The sequence below is a fragment of the Chiloscyllium punctatum genome, chromosome 44 (genome assembly GCF_047496795.1).
Source record: "Chiloscyllium punctatum isolate Juve2018m chromosome 44, sChiPun1.3, whole genome shotgun sequence".
Lineage (NCBI taxonomy): Eukaryota > Metazoa > Chordata > Chondrichthyes > Orectolobiformes > Hemiscylliidae > Chiloscyllium > Chiloscyllium punctatum.
Genome location: NC_092782.1, coordinates 8496696 through 8519048, shown reverse-complemented (window position 1 = coordinate 8519048; position 22353 = coordinate 8496696). Strand labels below are relative to the sequence as shown.

The 22353-nt window shown below is 41.5% G+C and overlaps 1 protein-coding gene across 5 annotated transcripts in view; it reads right to left on the bottom strand.

Moving 5' to 3' along the window:
• The window catches only part of ptpro (protein tyrosine phosphatase receptor type O), a 175336-nt gene that overhangs the window by 18517 nt on the left and 134466 nt on the right, over positions 1–22353 (bottom strand). For 2 of the 5 annotated variants that reach the window (XM_072562175.1, XM_072562180.1), the window contains 5 exons: positions 14274–14409; positions 10839–10959; positions 10650–10742; positions 5287–5370; positions 1945–1980 (listed from right to left, as the gene is read on the bottom strand). In XM_072562175.1, coding sequence (XP_072418276.1) covers positions 1945–1980; positions 5287–5370; positions 10650–10742; positions 10839–10959; positions 14274–14409 — 470 coding nt within the window. The remainder of the gene's footprint in view (positions 1–1944; positions 1981–5286; positions 5371–10649; positions 10743–10838; positions 10960–14273; positions 14410–22353) is intronic. The other 3 variants (XM_072562176.1, XM_072562177.1, XM_072562179.1) reach the window with 3 other exon arrangements.

Sequence of the window (22353 nt, the reverse complement as noted above, 5' to 3'; positions counted from 1 at the left end):
AATGGGTTGACCTGTTTTATATTTCTAGCAATTTTTGCTTTAAACAATAGAAGATGATAAACAGGCTACAGTAATTTTACGTTCTCAGTTTGATTAGCTTCATTCTCTGAGACAGGTAATATGTTCACCAATAATTAAACAAGAGCCTGACTATCGCACACTTCTTTTTAAACACGGACTGCTCATTGGGCACCCCAAAGGGATGGCATATGCCAGGTTATTTCCAAATATTTAAAATCTTTTTTGAGAGGGCTGTTAATGCAGAGGTCATGAGTTTTTGTGCAACAGACCAACAGTTTCAGTTGAGCAATTCTGGGAAGCAGCGTACATCACCACAGAAAGGAAATGACTGCAAACCAAAATGAACAACTTGCAGCTCAAAGTCATATCAGCAATTACTCATGTGCAAGGAGCAAGGATCAATAATTGGAAAAAAAATACAATCAATATTCTACAGTGCTGAGAAAGAAACAGCTTAAATTAAAAAAAAACTATTGCTCAGTCTAACCAGCTAAAAATAATCACAGCTGTCTGTGGTCTCCCAATACATTTTTCACTAACTCATCAGTTATGAGTATTACTACTCAGTGCTGACATAGTGGAAACTATTAAAATGAAAATAGGTTTTATTTTGACTCGTCATTATAAATTTAACTTGTCAGACCATTTAAAATGATTTCACCCTTTTGAGCCCAGTTTTATAGTACAACGAATACAACCTTTAAAGAGGATGAAAGGCTTGTGATGAACTTAGCTCCATGATGACTTTTCAGGTTCTCTAATTGAGTGAGGTTTCTCATGAGTAAAGAGGTGGGTAAAAACCAAAGCCATGTCACATCAGTGACTTGGTTATACATATGGCAGTTGCATCTTTTCTGCAACACATTATGACAGTGGTTGCTAGCTGTCCTTTTGCCTCAGAAATGCATGGGTGGTTACAGGCAGACCTTAAAATATGGATAAATGAGCTAAAAAAGAACCTTCATCTGTGCCATTGTCCAATTACCCGGTGAGAAATTCTGCAATGTATCATTGTTGAGGACAATATTTTAACAAGACTTACTTGAACCCTGTAAGATTGACTGGAATGATTGTTAAGAGGATGTGGTGTGGTCAGGAAAGCAATCTCAGTATCAAGTTGCAAGCCATGATTTCTGATTGACATTTTGATTTGGTTTGTGCAGAGATTGGTCTTGGTTTTAAACAGAGACTTTGAGAAAGACTACTGTGTGACCCAGATGGTCAGTGCTTTTCCATAACTGGGTTGAAGAAAAGTTGTACATCGAGATGTGAACTTTGGATTAGATTAGATTACTTACAGTGTGGAAACAGGCCCTTTGGCCCAACAAGTCCACACCGCCCCGCTGAAGCGCAACCCACCCATACACCTACATCTACCCCTTACCTAACACTATGGGCAATTTAGCATGGCCAGTCCTCCTGACCTGCACATCTTTGGACTGTGGGAGAAACCCGGAGGAAACCCACGCAGGCACGGGGAGAATGTGCAAACTCCACACAGTCAGTCGCCTGAGGCGGGAATTGAACCCGGGTCTCTGGCGCTGTGAGGCAGCAGTGCTAACCACTGTGCCACCGTGCCGCCCAAAATAAATCAGCAGCCTGATGGAGACCAGATCCAACAGTTTCCCTAGTCTTAGGAACACATTTTCCTCTTACACACAATAAAAATTTACTGGAAACATCTATTTTATAAGACTGCAGTGTTGTATCTTCCTGCACCTGAAGATCCTTGTAGATCTATCTGGAATTTACAAAGGCCCTATTCTTCTGCATCGGTGTTGGACTTGTGCAAAGAAGCAAGCCTGATTTGTGACATGGGATAGATACACTTTAGTTTACTGGTACTGATACCTCACTGTCTAACACTTGGATCAGAACCATTTTTGATCAGTTTCAAGTTCATCAGAAAAGTGCTGAACATACTTGGCCAGTTTCCTCTTCTTCAATGCATATTTATTCCTGTAATTAAAGAACATCTGATTAGAAAGATGCCATCTGTTTCTAGCTTCAGTAATGAACATTATGAAACTTCCTCAATTGTAACAAACAGCACACTTGAGCATAATTTGGAAGTCATTGTTCCAAAAGACTCTCAGTAACTATCTACACTTGAATATAACTTACAGTAAAAAAATGATTTCTTATCCCCTTCTTTCCTGAGTCATTTCCATTTTACTAACCTGGTATTTGATAAGCACACATCTCAATCCGATGAAGGAAAAGTCGCAATGGATTAAAGGCTAGGACAGAATTCATGCAGGTTGGTAATAACTGACACAAAATATTGATAAACATACAATAAAATGGAGCAAATGTGATTACACAATGAAAAGGATCTGGCTGGACATAGAGGCAAGCACAAGGGTAAGTACAGCATTCACAACAGGGAGCCATACTCAGTGTAAGAACACTGTGTCACCAGTGTGTCTAACAATGTAGTGGCGTTGTATGTAAAACGATATGTGCTTCAGTTATTCAATCTTATAATATCAGTACATTAATATATACATTACTCATGATTGTGATTTTACATGTATTTAACATGAGAATAGTATTAATACTTACATTTTGTGAGAGTATAATGTATACTACACATATAGCACTGCATCATGTATACTATATTATGTTATTATAGTATACAATTAGTATAGTAATATACATTAGCATATTTTAGGATGTGGCTACATTCATTACTATTGTTACTAATGAAATGTAGGTTTGAGTTAATGTATACTGTAGAAGAAGCATGTCTGTATTGTTTATTTTATTGGCAGATTACTGATTTATTATATGGTTCTTGTATATTACCTTACTGGGATATCTTATAAAGTAGCAGTGTTAAATACCAATATACCTCATTACATAGATATGTTGATTCATAGTGAATGTAGAAACTTGTCAAATTCACGACACAGCAAGCCGTTGAAAACCGACATCCAAAACAATCCAACTTTCTGGCTCTTGGTCTCTAGGGTTCGAGGTTATGGCACCTCCAAGTACAGTTATGATTTTAAATGTGATGAGAGTTCCTCCTTTGACTAGCCTTTCAAGCACCAGGCTCCAATGTGCTTTCATCCTGCAGGTGGATCCTGCATTTCCTCCTCTAATCCTCTATCAATTATATTAAACCTGTACCCTCTGGTGATTGATCTATATGCCAAGGGAAATTGGTTGCATTTATTCACTCTATCCTGGACCTTCGTAATTTTATAAACCTCAATTAAATCTTCAAATATGCTACAGTATATATTAACATTTAATGCCATAACCTAACCAATATAGCTAACGATATTTACATTCATATTTGTTAATAAATCTGAATGTAGGCACATCGATCACTAATTCAATGCACTTGAATTAGTTCTTCATCTTTTCATGCAGTGATGTAGTTATCAATATTATTTACAATGTAGACTTGTCTTTTACTAACTTCCCAACATAAGACATATTCCCAGGTACATAAACAGTGACTAATTTTAAAGAGCTTGAGTTTAGGAATTAATAACCTATTTAGCCATTGAAATTCTATAACTGATGATAAAAATGTTAAATTTGGAACCTAAATCTACTGCCTGTTTACTCATTAGCTTGTTCTTGCTGATTCACATTGGCTCCTTGATTTCCCACTGATTCATTTAAAATCTGTATCCTAGTTTTGCAGTCACATTGAGACCTCACCCAGTTGCAAATTAAGCAAGTCTTACAACCCTAACAAAGCCAAGTATTCTCCAGTGCTGGCATTGTTTAGAACAAAGAACAAAGAAAATTTACAGCCCAAGAACAGGCCCTTCGGCCCTCCAAGCCTGTGCTGATCCAAATTCACTGTCTCAACCTATTGCCCAATTCCTTAGGATCTGTATCCCTCTGCTCCCCACCTACTCACACATCTGTCCAGATGCACCTTAAATGAATCTACCATGCCTGCCTCTACTATCTCTGCTGGCAACGTGTTCCAGGCACCTACCACCCTTTTCCACGTTTATCTCCCTTAAACTTTTTTCTCCTGTCACCTTGAATGTGTGACCTCTCATTATTGAATCCCTCACCCTGGGAAAAAGCTTATCTCTGAACACCCTCTCTATACCCTTCATCTCCTGCTTTTCATTCACCTGGCAGCCACTATCCATCTGGGCCTTACACGCTGGAGTGTTCTTCCTCAAACTTTGCTTCACTTTAACGATTTGGTCACTTCTCCTCTGGCTTGGCAATCATTCTCGCCTGATCTTTCCATAATAAAGTATAAATTTTGCTGTAAGTTAACTCTTTCCTAAGGCCCTTGGTCAATCCTATTTGTTATTATTTACAGGATGTGGGCATTGCTGGCTAGACCAGCATTTATTGTCCATCCCTAGTTGCCCACAGGGCAGTTAGAGTCAACAACATTACTGTAGGCGAGTAGTCACATGTAGGCCAGACCAGGTAAAGATGACAGATTTCCTTATAGGACATTAATGAATCTGATGCCTGTTTTTTTTTTAATACAACAATCTACAGTCTCAGTAGGACACCATTGGACCACCTCACCATTCCAGTCTTTTATTGAATTCAAATTTCACCATCTGTGATGGTAAGAGTCTAACTCCTCTCTCCAGAACGTAGGCCTGGGGTTCTGGATTACCAGTGCAGTGCCATTACCACCTAGTCACTGCCTCCCCTACATCTTGGATATAGGAACATGGGAATCAAGAGTCAGAGTATACCAGCCAGCCAGCCCTTTTGAGCATGCTTGGTCATTCAATAAGATTGTAGTGACCTCAACTCCACTTTCCTGTCTGTACCCATAACCCTTGACTCTCTTGTTAATCAAAAATCTATCGCAGTCCACCTTGAAGAAATTCAATGACACTGCTTTTGGGGAAAAGAATTTCACAGAGGTAAAAACAAAAGAATCTGCACTTCCATCTTAAAAGGTGAGATCTCTTGCTCTGAAACTGCCTCCCCTAATTCTCACCTCAACTCCAAGTGGAGCCATCCTTTTCAGACCCTTCAGGACACTGTGTTTCAACAGGATCACCTCACATTCTTCTAAACACTCAATGGGAATTGGCCTAATCAGTTACAAACTAACCTCATGCTCCTCACAAAATGACAGAACAAATGCCCATAACTCTATGGTATATAACACAAGTAATTTTCTGAACTATCCTCCATATTGTAGCTCATAGCTTCTCACAATACAGTTGTGAGAGAACATCTGGTTGAGATGCTTCAGTTTTAACATTTCTCAGGAGGCTTTAGGTAAGAAGACTGTTAAAATAAACTTACCAAGGGTTAATACCAAAGGCCAAAAGATAGTCAGTCCAAAGGCATGATGGGAGAAGTGCAAGCACAGCAAAAATACTTCTACGCCTGAGAAAATGCAACACAGACACATATAGACATAGAGTCTGTTTGATTAATAAAAGAGAAAGTAGTCTGCAATTAACATACACATGAAGCAAGACTTAGTTAGGTACAGTATAAAGAGATTCTGCAGTAACACAGACATGCTGCACAACTTAGATAGTGTTACAATGAAATACAGATAGAGAAATGCACAAAGTTAACATGACTAATAGCTTCATTCACACGTGCAAACACAAAATCAAAACCATTACCTGCTATATTATTCTTCTCAATTCCTGCCGCAGTATTTGACTTGCTTCCAATTAGACATTATGCACAATTATACGGAGACTGGATTGCAGTTAAGAAGAACTCTCCTCGAGTGATTATTGTGCTAACAGCTAGGCATCAGTCTTTGGCTCGAAATTTCACCAAGCTTTCAGGAAACAAGAGCTGGATTTGTTTCAAGGCCTAAAGCTGCCTGTAGAGGGAAACTAATTAAAACTAAGCTTCCTATGTGACTGACTTGGCATGGAGACAGTTTTCCTGTCCGAGAAACCTAGCAAGCACACTCACTAATGGAGACCTACCAACTTCCGAGGAGCAGCTAGCTATAGTATGAGGTGAAAAACTGGACAGAGTACATCAGCAACAAGTTTCCCTCTCAAGCACTATCTTCAAATATTTTCATTGAATTCAAAGAAGCCAAGCCACCATTTTGGGGGCAAGGCAGGGGGAGGGGGTGGTGTTGAACCCCAACAATAAGGTGTTCTTTGGCTGTACCTGCAGTGGGCCTATCAGGAGGCTTGGAATCCCAGCCTTCTGATTGGTGCCCAGTTCCAGGCATTTGATCTGATCTTGTGCAACTGGAAATAGAAGACCAACTGCCAAAGCCTCTGTCATAAACTCACCATTATATCTTTAAAAGCCTAATTGTCTAGTCTATCCAAGAATTGAGGTCACCTTGCACAAATGGCCAGCGCTAGGAGCAGTGTCCTAAAACTGACAGTGGCCAGCACCAATATTTTCATGCCTCTCCTTACATCAGTGCGACATCAGTCTTGGAAGGACCATATCTTCATTCTTTTCCTATTGGTATCTATGTTGGCCATTCAGTCCCCCATATCTATTCTAGCTCGCTACAAGGGTGATTCCTTGAGCCCCAATGCCTGCCTTTTTCCCTCGTAGCATTGCAATAATATCTTTTTTTTCTGCAGACACCAATCAAATTCTTTTCTGAAGGCCAGCTTAAATACACATAGTGCTTTCTAAACCCTCACCACTCAGACAGCAAAAACCATTGCTGTTGCTTCTTCTGCAAATCAGTCTCCTCACGTTCTTAACTCTTATGAGTTCAGTCTAGTAACATATTGTCTGTACTGTGTTCTTACTTGAATGAGCTCAAAGTGGATCTCCCCATTGCCTCTTGGTAGAGGCCAGGTGACTATGGGAAGCCAGGAGGCACAGTGTTACATTTCTATCCCAACCACCTCCCATCCGAGAAATACAAAACAATTGCTTGCATTATCATTCTGAGTGGCCCAAATTACCCAGCATGCACAACTGTTTTCACACATTAGCAGTTTGTTACTTTCTTCTGTCTCTGCAGATGCATTTTGAAAATGGTTTTAAAATCATCCCACTCTCTTGATGTGGCCATTAAATGTTTGTCAGGGAGATGTTCCTCCCCTGGGTAGGCACTTGCTGTTGCCATGGTACCTGTATGTTTGCTGTGGATCATTGGGTCTGTTGGTTGAGCCGAGACCAATGCAGGCGATGAGTTCACATCTTCCTGATTGCCCCTGCCAGTTGAGAAATCGTTTCTCCTCTTGTGCTTATTGCCTGTGATTGTGGGGCTATAGCTGCTCATTCATTTCCGCCGCATACAATCAAGATGGTGCCTGCCATACACAGGTGCCAAGTTACCACTCTAGCTGAAGATGGTCCAGAGTATTGCCTAGCTCTCCAATACTCAGCCTTGGGAATGGTTTAGTAAAATGAAATGTGGCTTTTTTGCTGTCAGGAAGAGTAGTTACCATTTGTCTTTGTACTGGATTACTTTTTTGTGTGTTCAGTAGGCGTGTTTCTTCTCCACTTGAGGACTGCCTTGTTCACATCTGTGTTTGATTTGCTCTGCCTCTCCATTTTGTTGGGTATGTTGTGGAGATAATGTGTGCCGTTAAATTTTAATAACATTTACAAAGCAGTTACATTCTTCACTGATGAACTGAGTCTCACTGATTGTTATTGGAGTCAACTGGTCCATCCCCCAGTAGTCAGAACAGTAGTCTATGGAACAAGATGATCATTTCTGAGAGAGTGAAGACAAGTACTCACAGCTTTAGCCGTGCTCTGTCTGCAACCTCATGTGTCATCAAAAGCCTGATTTACTTAGCTCGGTACTCATTGCAAGCACAGCACTGATAAGAATTTTATTGCTCATATTTGACCAACCCAGCACATTGGTTGCCTTCCTCAAACATGACTCCATTCCTTAGTAGCCTGCATAGATGCACTTTAGCATCTCTCGTCTCAATTCCTTTGTACAACATGCCCATTGAGGACTGACAATTTGTCTCTGATTGCCCGATACATTCTTACAGCAACAAATATACCCCTATGCTTTGCGGCCATCTTCTAATCATGACTTCTTGCAACACTTGGACAACTAACATCTTGTTAAGTAGTTTGCTTGATTTGAGCAAAGCATTCATTTGTCAGACACAACGTTTCTGCAGGTTTCTGACTTCCAGAGATGGCCAGATGCTATTCCATGTAGAAGCTGGAAGACTTCAAAAGCTGTTGCAATATCCTCTATTTTCTTCATTTGGAGCACTGCTCTCAACAGCTTGTCAGTGATGTATATCTGCTTCCCACATTCATGTGTCATCAACTGAACTACAGTTCTCATAACTGGCCCACAACCGCAGTTGAGATTGAATCAGTGTTTAATGATGCTCATAACTTCCTCGGTTTTATACTCTATAGCTTTCTTTATTTAAGACACAGATCCCATCTGCCTTTTCAACCACCTTCTCAACCTGCCCTGCCAAATACTGTGCACATTTACACCCAGGTCTCTGTGTCCCTGCATTCCCTTTATTGTATATTGTCTCTTTCCTCCAACTAACAAGTAAAAGTATCACTTCACAAGTCTCTGCATTGAATAACTGCCAAATGAGTGCCCATTCCACCAGCTTATGTCCTTTTTTTTAAACTCATTCATGGGACGTGGACATCACTGGCTAGGCCAGTATTTCTTGCCTGTCCCTGATTGCCTGCTTAAGAATAAGCCACATTGCTATGGGTCTGGAGTCATGTGTAGGCCAGACCAGGTAAGGATGGCAGTTGTCATCCCTAAAGCACAATAGTGAACCACACGGTTTTTCCTGACAATTGGCAATGGTTTCATGGTCATTATTAGAGTCTTAATTCCAGACTTTCATTTGATTCAATTTCCACTATCTGCCATGGCAGGATATGAACCCAGGTCCCTGGGACATTAATTTCGTCTGCTGGGTAGCAATAATACCACTTGGCTATTGCCTCCTCCTGAGGTCTTATCACTAGCTTCCTCACTATTCATAATATTTCCCGTTTTTGAAATAGTGCTCTGTACACCCAAGACTAGGTTATTAATATCGATCAACAAAAGCTGTAGTCTTAGTAACGTCTCCAAAATACAGTGGATGCTGCAGATCTGAAACAAAGCAACTCAATCATAGAATCCCTACAGTGTGGAAGTAGGCCATTCGGCCCATTGCGTCCACACCAACCCTCCGAAGTGTATCCCACTCAGACCCTGTACTGTGACCCTGCATTTCCCATGGCTAATCCCCCTAGTCTACACATCCCTGAACACTACTGACAACTTAGCATGGCAATCCACCTAACCTGCCCATCTTTGGACTGTGGGAGGAAACCAGAGCACCCGGAGGAAACCCATGCAGACACGGGGAGAATGTGCAAACTCCACACAGACAGTCGCCAGAGTCTGGAATCAAACCCGGGTCCCTGGAGCTGTGAGGCAGCAGTGCTAACCACTGAGCCACCAGGCTGGTGAAATTCAGCAGGTCTGGCAGCATCTGACAGTGAAAAACAAAATGAATGCTTGCAATTGGCTATGAGTCTTCTTTAGAACTTACTGAATTCCTCCAGCAGTTTCTGATTTCAAGCCCAGCGCCAACCTCCAGGGAGCCTCACAATACATCTCCCTTCGATTGTTCAGACTGCTGTCTCCTGACAGCCATCTTCTGCCACTTTCTCATTTTATTCCACATCCATCAAGTTTGGTTGCAAGTTGATTTTGTGGCACCTCATCAAGTGTACTTCAGACGTCCAGACTTGCTGAGTCTCTCTAGCACTTTTGAAAAGAGCTTAACTAGAAGGGTGGGATTCTAACTGTGTTTCAGCAAACCCCTACAGAATCAGAGCAACATTATTTCTCCTTACACTCCCAGGACAATCTGCCATTTGCCTTCCTAATTACCTGGACAAACCTTACTTTCCCTTGGAATTAGGTAGAAGATTCTTCCTTGGTAAGGCAGATGCCAATTACTTGTTTAATACCCCAGCAATGCCCTCCATGTATAAGAAATGTCTTGGTGTCAGCTTTCTGTGTTTGCTTTTGCCCAGAGTGCTGAGATTTTGCCCTGGTGACATCACTGCGACTCTTAAAAACCAACATGAAAATAGCAAGAATTGAAGAACATGTGCCTAAATGGTATTATTGCTGGTTGGTGAGTGTGGAAGTATAGGGCAAATGTGAGGACTTCCGAGCTGGAGATTAGAGTCAAGATTGGAGTGGTGCTGGAAGAGCATAACAAATCAGGCAGCATCTGAGGTGCAGGAAAATCGACGTTTCGGGCAGGAATGATGAAGGGCTTTTGCCCGAAACATTGATTTTCCTGCTCCTCGGATACTGCCTGATCTGCTATGCTTTTCCAGCACCACTCCAATCTTGACTCTTGTGTGGAACTGTAGATAATATGAAGCATCGTGCACATATCCACCACAAAGTAATTGGGGGAAACTTAAATGAAGTTTGGATATACTCCAAACTTTGGAAATCAGCTACTGAAGATTCTAAGTTATATTTTTTGTCCCTTTCAGACAATGGAAGTTTACTTCTTACTTGCTGTACTTTGTCAGTGAACATTTTACAATGACTGCTCTGTTATGTTTGGGATTATGACTTCCGCTGTTCAAACCATCTCAGATAAAAAAAGTTACATGGAAGTTAAAACTGATTTTCAGGCGTTCAAAAATAAAAGGCCCGTCACTCTGCCAATCCAATCATTTACCTCTCCTTTCCACTCTGAACGTACCAGTTAAACGGCAACTTCCCATCTCTCTCCAAAGTGGCGAAATTGACAAATATTCCGGCTCCACAATTTCTGTAAGGTAGCAATGTGATTATTTATACATGACCTCGGTAATGAGTAACTCAACATAGCTGGAGGAGAGAATGTGTGTAGAAAGTTACTCTGTACCTGGCATGTTGCAAGTGCTTTCGTCGTAGAACAAACAGTGTAATCAGCAACAGTCCGATAAGCAGGATACTCAGTATTGCGAGGGCAGAGATGACCACCATGTTCGAATTCACTTCCGTAACTAGATGTTCAAAACAATGAATCAGAAACTCCTTTTGGTACAACTGGTCGGGACATTCTGCTCCTCATGAGCACAACTTTGATGAACATAAAACTGATTAGCAACTACTTTAATATTTGTTAAAAATATACTCAATGCAGTGATGCGAATTGTCCGAAATCACTCCACTTGTGTAACAACAAGATACAAATTTCTTCCTGCCCAAGGCAGGCATTATTGCCCATCAGTAAAGGGTAGAATTGCCATAATCCTACCAGACCATGGGCCGCGCTCTCATTAGACAGAGATAACTGGTGGTGGTTTAACCTGAGGGTCACCATTCTTCAGGCAAGGGGAGAGGCTGAGAAGGAGAGTCCTTCCTGATAACCTGAGCTTGTGCAGGAATTGAACCCATGCTGTTGGTGCCAATCTGCACAGCAAACCAGCCATCCAGCCAGCTGAGCCAGCAGACCCCTTCCAGCAGCTGTTGCCCTGAAAAGGTGGTGGTGACCCTTCACTGGAGGTTAACACAACATACTTTTCTCTATTTCCCCATCAGCCTCAAGTGGATCATGTTGCAGTAAAGCTAAAAGTACTCCTCTCATTTGTCTTGCATTTAACCACAATTTGGTTTCTTCTGTTCTCTTTTGTAGTGAGCAACTGTATGATACCAGAAGATATATATAATTCATCTTATCCCAGGCTTTAGCCATTCTGCTCTCAAAACAATTGTCAGCAAGTGGCTAGGCCTTGTGTTAGGCTTTGCTCCTTATCCGGCAGTATTAAGGGGAATAAAGGAATTTAACCATCACATTTTTGCATTCATAAGGACGCAAGATGGCAGGAGTAGACCAGCCTGATCTGCTCCAACTCCACTTTCTCACTCCCTTCCAACATCCCTTGATTGCCAGAGGCACCAAAAATCCAGGTTGTCCCTCCCTAATGCAGCACTCTCTAGCACCCACATCGTGGTTCCTATTCCAGTTTACTGATGAACCCAGGAGTGTTCTGTGGCCATCTCCCCAAAAGGTAATCCTTGTCGTGCTGGTGTAGATCTATCAATGGGCTGGTTTGAGCTAGTTTCCAAGTGAGCTTCATCTTGACAAGGAGCAGGATAATTGGTCCTGTGCGAAGATGCTGTTTCAGTCATGTCAGGGTGTTGCACATGCTCAGTCTGCACTCACATTTATTTCAGTGAAATGCTCATCTTTCAGTTTAGAATAATTCAGATCATAATCGTTAGATCCTTCAGTAACAATGGGTGGATATTGTTTCTCACAGATGGGTGTGGGAGATATAAAGAATTAAGTGCTTCAAAACGCACACAGGAACAATTGCCCTCTGGTGCCGTTGACACCTATGAAACTTTCTCTTTATTCCGGTTCTGTACTGAGGATCATTTATCATTTCAAAATGATTTGGAACAAGGAAACATAATTGAATTCGAATCCTGCCATGGCAGATGGTAGAATTTGAATTCAATAAAAATATGTGGAATTAAGAATCTAATGATGACCTTTGTTGATGGTTGGAAAACCCCATCTGGTTTACTAATACCCTTGAGGGAAGGAAACTGCCATCTTTACCTGGTCTGGCCTAATGTGACTTCAGACCCTCAGCAATGTGGTTGACTCTCAACTGCTCTCTGGTCAGGTATGGATGGACAATAAATCCTGGCGCAGCAGCGACACCCTCATCCTGTGACTGAAGACTGTGGGTAACTTGATGCAGAGCATTTTTAAATGTGTTTAAATATTTCTGCACTAACCCTGATATCAGTCCTCCTGAGTTGCAGTCTGATCTGACAAAGATCCAGTCCCAAGGTTGCTGGCTTACAGAGGTACAACCTGTATAACTGATGAAGGGGCACCTGCAATCCTCCAGAGGACAGAACTCCAAAGATTTACAACCTTTGGGTGAAAATGTTTCTCTGATCTCAGTCCTAAATGATTGACAGTTGACCTTGAGGCCGTTTGTTGGTATTTTTGACTTCTCTGCCAGGGAAAACAACCTCTAGGTCTCAACCTTGTTAAGGTCCTTCAAAATTTTTTATGTTTCAAAGAGATCACCTCTCCCTCTTTGAAGTTCCAGATTATAGTCCCAGTTTATTAGTCCCTTACCGTAGATGACTCTTTCATCCCAGGAGCCAATCTTTCACTGTAGCAGTGCACTTGTAACTACTCTATTTCATTCCTTAAACTTGGAGAGCAAAACCGCATGCAGTTTTTTCAAGCAAAGTGTGCTCTAACAAGTGCTGTGTTTATCCGCAGCATAACTTCCTTACTCCTGTATTGTAATCTCAAGTAAAAAAAAGGCAATGTATCATTTACTTTGCTTACTTACTGTTGCATCAACCTGCCAACTTTACATTTCTTGTACGAGTACACACAAATCTCCCTGAACATTTAGAAAGATTCACGTTTTCAAAACATTATTCTGCTTTTCTGTTCTTACAGCCAAAATAACGTCTCACTTCCTCAAATTATGTTTCAGCTACCACCACATTGTTCACTCACTTACCCTGTTTCTTTCTCTGCAGGGAAATACGTCATTGTTCACCAGTTCACAAAGGACACCTTCCAGTTAATGCCCCAGTCTGGACTCTGTCATTGCTGAGTCTCAAACTATCAAGTGGAACACAATAAAAACTAATGCAACACCAGAACACTGTGTGAAATGCATGGATCTGTGCTATAATCCTAGCAAAACTGACATGGGTCTGCAATATGTCTCAGAGTCCCTAAAGCTTGCCTTTGTTTTCCAATTCATTCACAGGATGAGGGTGTCGCTGCTGGGCCAGGATTTATTGTCCATCCATACCTGCCCAGAGAGCAGTTGAGAGTCAACCACATTGCTGAGGGTCTGAAGTCACATTAGGCCAGACCAGGTAAAGATGGCAGTTTCCTTCCCTCAAGGGTATTAGTAAACCAGATGGGGTTTTCCAACAATCAACAAAGGTCATCATTAGATTCTTAATTCCACATACTTTTATTGAATTCAAATTCTACCATCTGCCATGGCAGGATCCGAACTCAGGTTCCTAGAATGTTACCTGGGTCTCTGGATTAACCGTTCAGTGAAAACATCACTAAGCTATTGCCTCCCTTATTGCACTTCATTTATCCATTAACTAGCTGGTATTAAACACTTGTCTTGAATACTCTGCACAAAGAGCAACATTCAAGCAACAGAGAACCTGCCTTCAAATTGGAATTGTACTCTCAACTGCAGGAGTTACTGTTGCTCAGTAGTATCCCATTGATACTCAAAACCTGATTCCTCCCTTTGAGGCTGTTCCTAAATGATAGGAATACCTTCATTTACAATGAAAGTACCTGTTGTTGAGACAGTGATGAAAACCGGGGCACTGTAACGCTCATAACTGACACTGGTCACACTGCAGTTATAGGAGGTCGATGGCACGAGGTTGGTAAGTGTAACAATAGGAGAGTAAACTGTGGCCTCTTCTTTCTGAAATGAAGAGAAAGCAACTTCAAACTTACAAACGATGGAAGACTGGCAGAGCAGGCATGTGTGAGAAGCTACACAAATACACAAGCTTTAGTATCATCATTGCTACAGCAAATTAAACCCTTTGGTTACATCTTCTATAACATGCCAGGTATACTGCATATGTAGATTAGTGTTGTGCAGTATGTTATCAATTTGGGGCTAATTAGGAATTAAGATGTGGCCAATGCATTTCCTATTAATAAACAAACAAGTAACAAGGTCCTGAAGAAGGGCCATTGCCCGAAAAGTCGATCCTCCTGCTCCTTGGATGCTGCCTGACCTGTTGCGCTTTTCCAGCAATGCATTTTTCAGCTCTGATCCCCAGCATCTGCAGTCCTCACTTTCTCCTAAACAAGTAAGAGACATCACATCTGGAAATGTTAATAAATATTAGAATGTTATACATATTCTAAACTTTATTGTACAGTTTCAGTAAAATGGAGGTATAAAGCAGAGTGCACAAATATCTTCTTTAAAATCTCTAATTACACACACACACACACACACACACACACTGTTTAGAATAATAGGTGGCCATGCTACCCCTGGGTGGGCTTTGGCTGCACCTGTATACAGCAAGGGATGGCCTGTAGCACTATCCAGAACTCTGACAGAATGAATGCCACCCACCCTGTCCTGTCACTTGGTGCCAGTTAAACTGCAACCCACACAACTCCCAAGAAGGACAAAATCCCAGTGCCTTCCATTAACAAGGTCCTGAATGAACCTAACTGGCCACCTGCCTCTTGTGGGACAGCTAGACAGCAAGCCCTGCCAGGCCCTGAAAAACACCATCGTGGAATGCCTGGCACTAGTAAAATCGGTGAGAAACTGGCACACTGGTCAGTGCCAGTATATTTGTTCCTAATCTTGGCGGGTTCTCACATCCTGCCCACGATGCCCGATGTTTTCACAGTCACAAAGTGTTCTTCGGCATCTTTTATTTTTATACTTCGCAGTTTCACATCCATTTAGTTGGAGTGAACGTTTATTGTCGTTTAACTTGGCTTCGATGTTCTCAAGTTCCGGCCAGCTGTGAGTAGATGCTGTTGAAACTTGAATACTTGCTTTCAGTCACACTGGCATAATGTCATAAACACATATAGGAACCTCATCAGTGCAAGTTCCAAGTTTTGACCATGCTTTCATGAAAACACCAATAGACTGAATCTCTTCCTCACAGTTAAAAATATTCACGTGAACCAAAAAGTCTCCTGGGTCACTGCCATTCACCTTATTGTTTACGGTAACAGTAGGACAAAGGTGCGGTAGAAAAGCTGTTAATGTATAAAGGTAAAGGATCACTGACTGATTTCAACAAAATGTAAGAAATCCGGTTGTTACAGGATCAAACATTCAAGTAGTAGAATGGTTTAGCTGCCATAACAATGTATTATAAATTACCTGTTGAATATTTGCAGAAAGTATTTGCACCAGTGATATCAGAAATACATTGTAAGCATGGATCGAGCATGAATGGTAATTGAAAATCAGCACTCCAGCTATTTAACATTGAGTTTAAACTGATTGAACTATTTCAACTTGTCTGTACGGCTGCTCCCTGACTTCACAAGGCTGGGGAAGTGGGAACGACTGAGAAAATTGCAGCCTTGAAAGACGTGGAGGAAAAAGTGATTTGACCAGCTTGGGCAATATAAGACAGTCAATGGAAAGGAAAAGAGCAATTTCCATTAAATTAAATTGTGAGAGTAAGACAAGGAGGCGCAGTTCCTGGAACAGACACCCGGATAGTATTCACACACCACAACTGACTTATGGAATGGAAACTTTTTAAATTATTTTCTGTCAAAGCTCTTAAAGTTGGGCTGTGGAAACACAGGCATTTATTGCTCATCCCAGATTGGTTTCAGTGCATTGAGGAAGACAGACGGACTGTGGGGCTGGCGTCGCAGGAAAAGCACATCTGATAGGCTTTCCACAACAATCAGTGTTAGTGCCAGTCCATAAAGAACCAAACTGTAAATCTCCACGGAAAGATCTGACCCGGATTTCTCTTGAGTCCAGTTTCAGAATGATTAAATGTCTGCAGTCAGCCACAATGCCTAGAGCCAAGGGTCTGGTTTTACAACACTATCACAGTGCTACCAGTCACTTTCATTAAACTGCACTCCGATGAAGGAGTTGGTTTTGCCACAATATCATCCAGGCTTACTCATTCAATCAAGTAAAAGACTTCGTCCATAGACCAACTGCTATTTACACCAGTAACACTTGATTGTTCCTTTCATTCATTTATTCATACAATACAGAACAAGAGGTTATTATTAAATAAATTTTACCTACATGTTACCCATAGCTCTTGTGGATGATGCAGACTGATAGCCCAACTGGCTGCTCATTGTGCCTTAACTCCGTGAGAACATTTCACAAAGAGCTATCTTCCTGGCTACTGTGAAGTTGCCTGTGCTGTCATCATTTACCTTAATATAAATACTGCAACTGCGCAGAAAGTTATATAAAGGCAGAAAAGAAGAAGGAGGTGGCATTTACGTAACACTTTACATAGATTACAACACCAGCCAAAAATAGCAGAGCTAAAATACCGAAGGCTGTTATTAAAATAAAACTGACTTTGAAAAATATCTTTTTGAATAATACCATATCAGGAGAGTGCACTGCCACAAAATTCTTGAGTTTCAAATCGATATTCTCTTGACTGCGCTGGCCCAGAACTTGACTGCATACTCACAGACCCCAAGAAGTCAAACATAAATGCGAAGTATTGCATTTTGGTACAGCAAACAGGGCTAGGGTTTAAACAATTAACAGTAGGGCCTTGGGTAGTGTTGTAGGACAGAAGTCCTAGGGGTGCAGGTATATAATTCTTGAAAGTTTGCATCACATATAGACAGGGTTGTTTAAAAGGCGTTTGGCACACTTGTCTTCATTGGTCAGTCCTTTGAGTACAGGAGTTGGGAGGTCATGTTGAGGTTTGGCAGGACATTGATGAGGGCTCTTCTGGTGTACTGTGTCCAGTTCTGGTCACCCAGTGACAGGAAGGAGATTATCAAGCTGGAGAGGATCCACAAGAGATTTATCAGGATGTTGCCAGGTATGGAAGGTTTGAGTTATTAAAAATAACTCTGGATAGACTGGGACTTTTTTCACTGGAGCGCTGGAGGTTGAGAGACAACCTGATAGCAGTTTATAAAATAATGAGGGGCGTAGGTTAAGTTAATAACAATTGTATTTTCCCTAGGATGGGGAAGTTCAAGATGAGGGGACACATTTTAAAAAGAGAGGCATGGGACTTAAGAAGACATAAGGGGCAAATCTTTTGCACAGAGGGTGGTTCGTGTGTGGAATGAACATCCTCAGGAAGTGGTGGATGTGGATACAGTTACTATGTTTAAAAAGTATTTGGTGAGGTACATAAATAGGAAAGACTTGAAGGGATATGGGCCGGAGCAGGCAGGTGGGACTTGTTTAGTTGGGGATGGACTGATTGGACCAAAGGGTCTGTTTCCATGCTGTATGACTCTATGAATGGGGAGGAGCTCACAACTTCCTGGGGTCTGCGAGTATTCAGCCAGGTTCTGGGCCAGCAGTCGAGAGAATATAGATTTGAAATTCAAGAATTTTGTGGCAGTGCACTCTCCTGATATGGTTTTATGCAAAAAGATATTTTTCAAAGCCAGTTTTTTTTTCATAACAGCCTTTGGTATTTTAGCTCTGCTGTTTTCGGCTGGTGTTGACTGAGGACTTTAACACAGCAATCCCTCTGCACTCAGGGTGCAAAGGCAGGTACTGTTCTCTTTGATGGAGTCATATAGTCATAGAGATGTACAGCATGGAAACAGACCCTTCAGTCAAACTTGTCCATGCCAAACTGATTGCTTAAATTAATCTAGTCCCATTTACCAGTACTTGGCCCATATCACTCTAAACACTTCCTATTTATATACCCATCCCGATGCTTTTTAAATGTTGTAATTATCCCAGCCTGCACCACTTCCTCTGGCAACTCATTCCAAACACACACCACCCGCTGAGTGAACAAGTTGCCTCTTAGGTCCCTTTTAAATCTTTCCCCTCTCACCCTAAACTTATGCCCTCTAGTTCTAGACACCCCAACCCCAGGTAAAAGGCCTTGTCTACTTACCCTATCTATGCCCCTCATGATTTTCTAAACTTCTATAACCATCACTAGTGAGGTGAGGGGTAGGGAGAAGGGGATAAATCAAAATGGAGTTTGATGGGGAAATAAAACACTGCATCCCCCATGGTGCCCACCTCTCTCAAAAGGCATCAAGAGCATTGATGCACATTATGTGCACCCTCTCCAAGGAGTGCCAGACACAAATATAACCAGACTACGTTTCTATATGCCTCCCCAGCACATTTTTTCCACCTGCATTAATCCCATTACCAAAATGATATCTAATGTGGTCAGCAATTTAATTGGAACAGCACCTCCTCAATGGGATGGTAATCAGACACTGGGATCTCTCAGTTGTTTAAACAGCAAGAACATAGAGAGGGATAGACCTGAGTCTACTAACCTCTGGGCATAATTCATTGCCTTTCAAGTTTCTGATGGCTAATTTACATGCTCAGCCAACCAATCTACCAAATCACTCAGACCACAAATCGAAAGTCCACAAACATATGCATGGAGAACAGCTGACCCAACTCCTTCTTCTGCATTGATCATGCCCAGGAGCACAAGTATCAAGTTATTACACACAATGTTGACCTCCATGAACTGACCATTACTGGCATTGATAATCGATGGTTAATTAGTGAAAATAATATGACACATGTGGTACATTCCATATCAATACTTACTGAACAGTTACGTTTCCAGAATTCTCTGAATAAGAAAATCTAAAAACAGAAATCAAATATGCACAGTACAATAATGAAGATTCCATACTAGTTGAGTAATGTTGTAATTTAATTGGCAAACTAGCACAGGACAAGTGCAGAATTTCTCACTGGCTACGAGAATTCTGATGCATGCTGTGAGTGTGTGCAAGATTAGAAAGTAGAATTTTTATTTTGGAATCTTGTCAAAGATTTTGATAAGGCTCAAAATTAAAATGTCTGTCAACAATTAATTTTCACTACTCCAAGGAAAGCAAAATATTCCACAAACAGCAATGTGATAATGCCAATATAACTTGTTACAGCATTGTTGGTCCAGGGCTAAATATTTGCCTAGACACCTTGGAGAGATCTTGGAGGAGGAACATCTCCTCTTCCATGTTGGGACCCTCCAACCATATGGGATTCATGTGGACTTCACGTGTTTCCTTATTTTTCCCATTCCCGTGCCCACCCCCCAGCTTATCCCAGATCTTCTAACCTGGCCTCATGACGTTTCTTACTGGTTCATCTTCCTTTGCACCTATCTGCTCCACCCTCCTCTCTGACCTATCACCATTAGCCACACCTTCATCTACCTATTGCACTCTCAGCTACCTTCCTCCCAGCCCCACTGCCCTCCCATTTATCTCTCTACCCCCGGTGAAGGGCTTATGCTTGAAAGGTTGATTCTCTTGCTCCTTGAATGCTGCCTGACCTGCTGTGCTTTCCCAACACCACACTCTCGACTCTGATCTCCAGCATCTGGAGTCCTCACTTTCACCATGGAGAGATCACCTACTCTTCTTTCCAACAATCTCAGATCCTTTGTGCTCACCCAATAAATCCAAACAGAGCATTGGATTGTGATGATGAAACTTCCAACTATGCAGTGCGCCCTCAGTAATCCATGTCTTCATTCAACTTTTGATTCATCACTGATATTAGGAGTTCCAGATTCAGGAAAAAGTATATACACACAACTTTTGTAAAAATATTGTGTACCTATATGGATTCTGACAGGAACTGTTTAATTACCACAAGCATCAAGCCTTTAAGAGGTTCTATGTGACTTCTAACACAGTAATCAGGAACATTGTACTTCCATTATAAATGGTTACTTCAGAGGAATAAAACTGGACAATTGAGTGACAGTGAAACCAAGTGAACTGTTCTTGACAGGCTTTCAGGTGACAGGGAACTCTCCAAGACAATAGTTACTCAATTCAGGCTTGGTTCACATTTTGTCACACACGCTCCAACCATCTCTGAAATTCGTTTGTAATGAAACCCAACAGCCAATTTATAAATTGCAATGTCCAAAAAACAGCAATGTTACAATCACCAGATCATTTTCTTTCATGTCATACACAAGATAGCATGTGAGGCAGTGCAATATTCCCTTGGTACATCATGATATGCTAATCGAGATTCTCTAGAGTAGGGCCTGAACTCATAACAGGGAGAAAGTGAGGACTGCAGATGCTGGAGATCAGAGCTGAAAATGTGTTGCTGGAAAAGCGCAGCAGGTCAGGCAGCATCCAAGGAACAGGAGAATCGACGTTAGGGGCATAAGCCCTTCTTCAGGAAGCCCTTCATTCCTGAAGAAGGGCTTATGCCCGAAACGTCGATTCTCCTGTTCCTTGGATGCTGCCTGACCTGCTGTGCTTTTCCAGCAACACATTTTCAGCCCTGAACTCATAACGTCTGACTGACAGCTGTGAGTGCTCCACCTGAGCCAAGACTCACAAAGGTGACTCCCGACAAGCTCTCAAGGGCTTCTCCTTTGAAAGAAAGTCATGATTATTTTTGTTAAAACATTCCCTAAAGCATTCCCTTAGCATGCAATACAGAGAAGTAAGATAACACCGGTTTCATTCCCTCACAGTCGTGTCTTTACAGCAACTGTTTCTGACAACAATGTGGTGCTGATCTTCATTAAAACAGAGAAACCTGAGCTCTTCTGAGCTCTGTGGTGCCCCAATAGTTCACCAAGGGCACCTTTCCCCAAACGTTTCTTTTTGATATTAGCAAATTGTGAGCTTTGTAATCCTCCAAACTGCAATAAACCTCCAGATATCCTGTTTCAGCGATGTAAATCTTTGGGCCATTAGCACTGTTAACACTCAATCTGAGCTACATTTCTGACTGTACAGATTTGGCAAAACTCACAGCGTTATCAAGCAAAATGTTGGAGTCTTTTCCAATTTGAAGTTTTCAAAGGAAATGCCAGGGAGTAGGGAAGAATTTAAAATTACCCATCAGCTAATTATACAGGGAGGTTTATTTCTTAAATTGCTCTTATTTAAAATAAATATCCTTATTGTTAAGGAGGAATGAATCAAACCTTCTGAACAGGACACTACAATGGGAAATACCAAAGAAAGGTAGACCAATGCGATAGGAGACTAAGAGAAGGTGACGAGCAGTGGACAAATCAGGGGCTATCACCAGGAAGGTGCTCACTGCCCAAGTAGCAAAGCTATGGTGTAACGGAGAGGAAACAAGTACAAATATTAAAGATTGTTCGCAACACTGGGCTTTCTCATTAGTGCTCAAATAAATATACCAAGGTAAATTAGAAGAAAATGCACACTTTCCCCACAAAAGCCACACAATATCCCCTATGATTCCCACGTAATGTGGATAAACACCTATTGGAGGCAAAAACACTTGCAAATCTCCCCTATGGACACTGATGGGCAAACATCAGCACTGGAGAATCGTAGCAACTTTCTTGACAGTGCTAAATACCACACCGATTGCAAGATGAGCAAGATCCTTATAAACTTCACTAGTTACCAACATTGTTGAGGCAGAGTGAAATAATTGTTGAAATATCATTCAGAAATCATTTTAAGAATTGGATATTTATATGGGGAATCAAGTGATAACTCAAAACAGGTTTTACTTATTCTACATCAGCTTGTGCTGTACTTGAGTCGTGTTCTTGCTGCCTGGAATGTGTACTCACTGGGTTCCCATTCCTAACATTATACAGTTTTACTGCCCCTCCACAGCAGCTCCGAATTTCTACAATGCATTCCTCAGGATAATGCTTGGAACTAGCCAGAC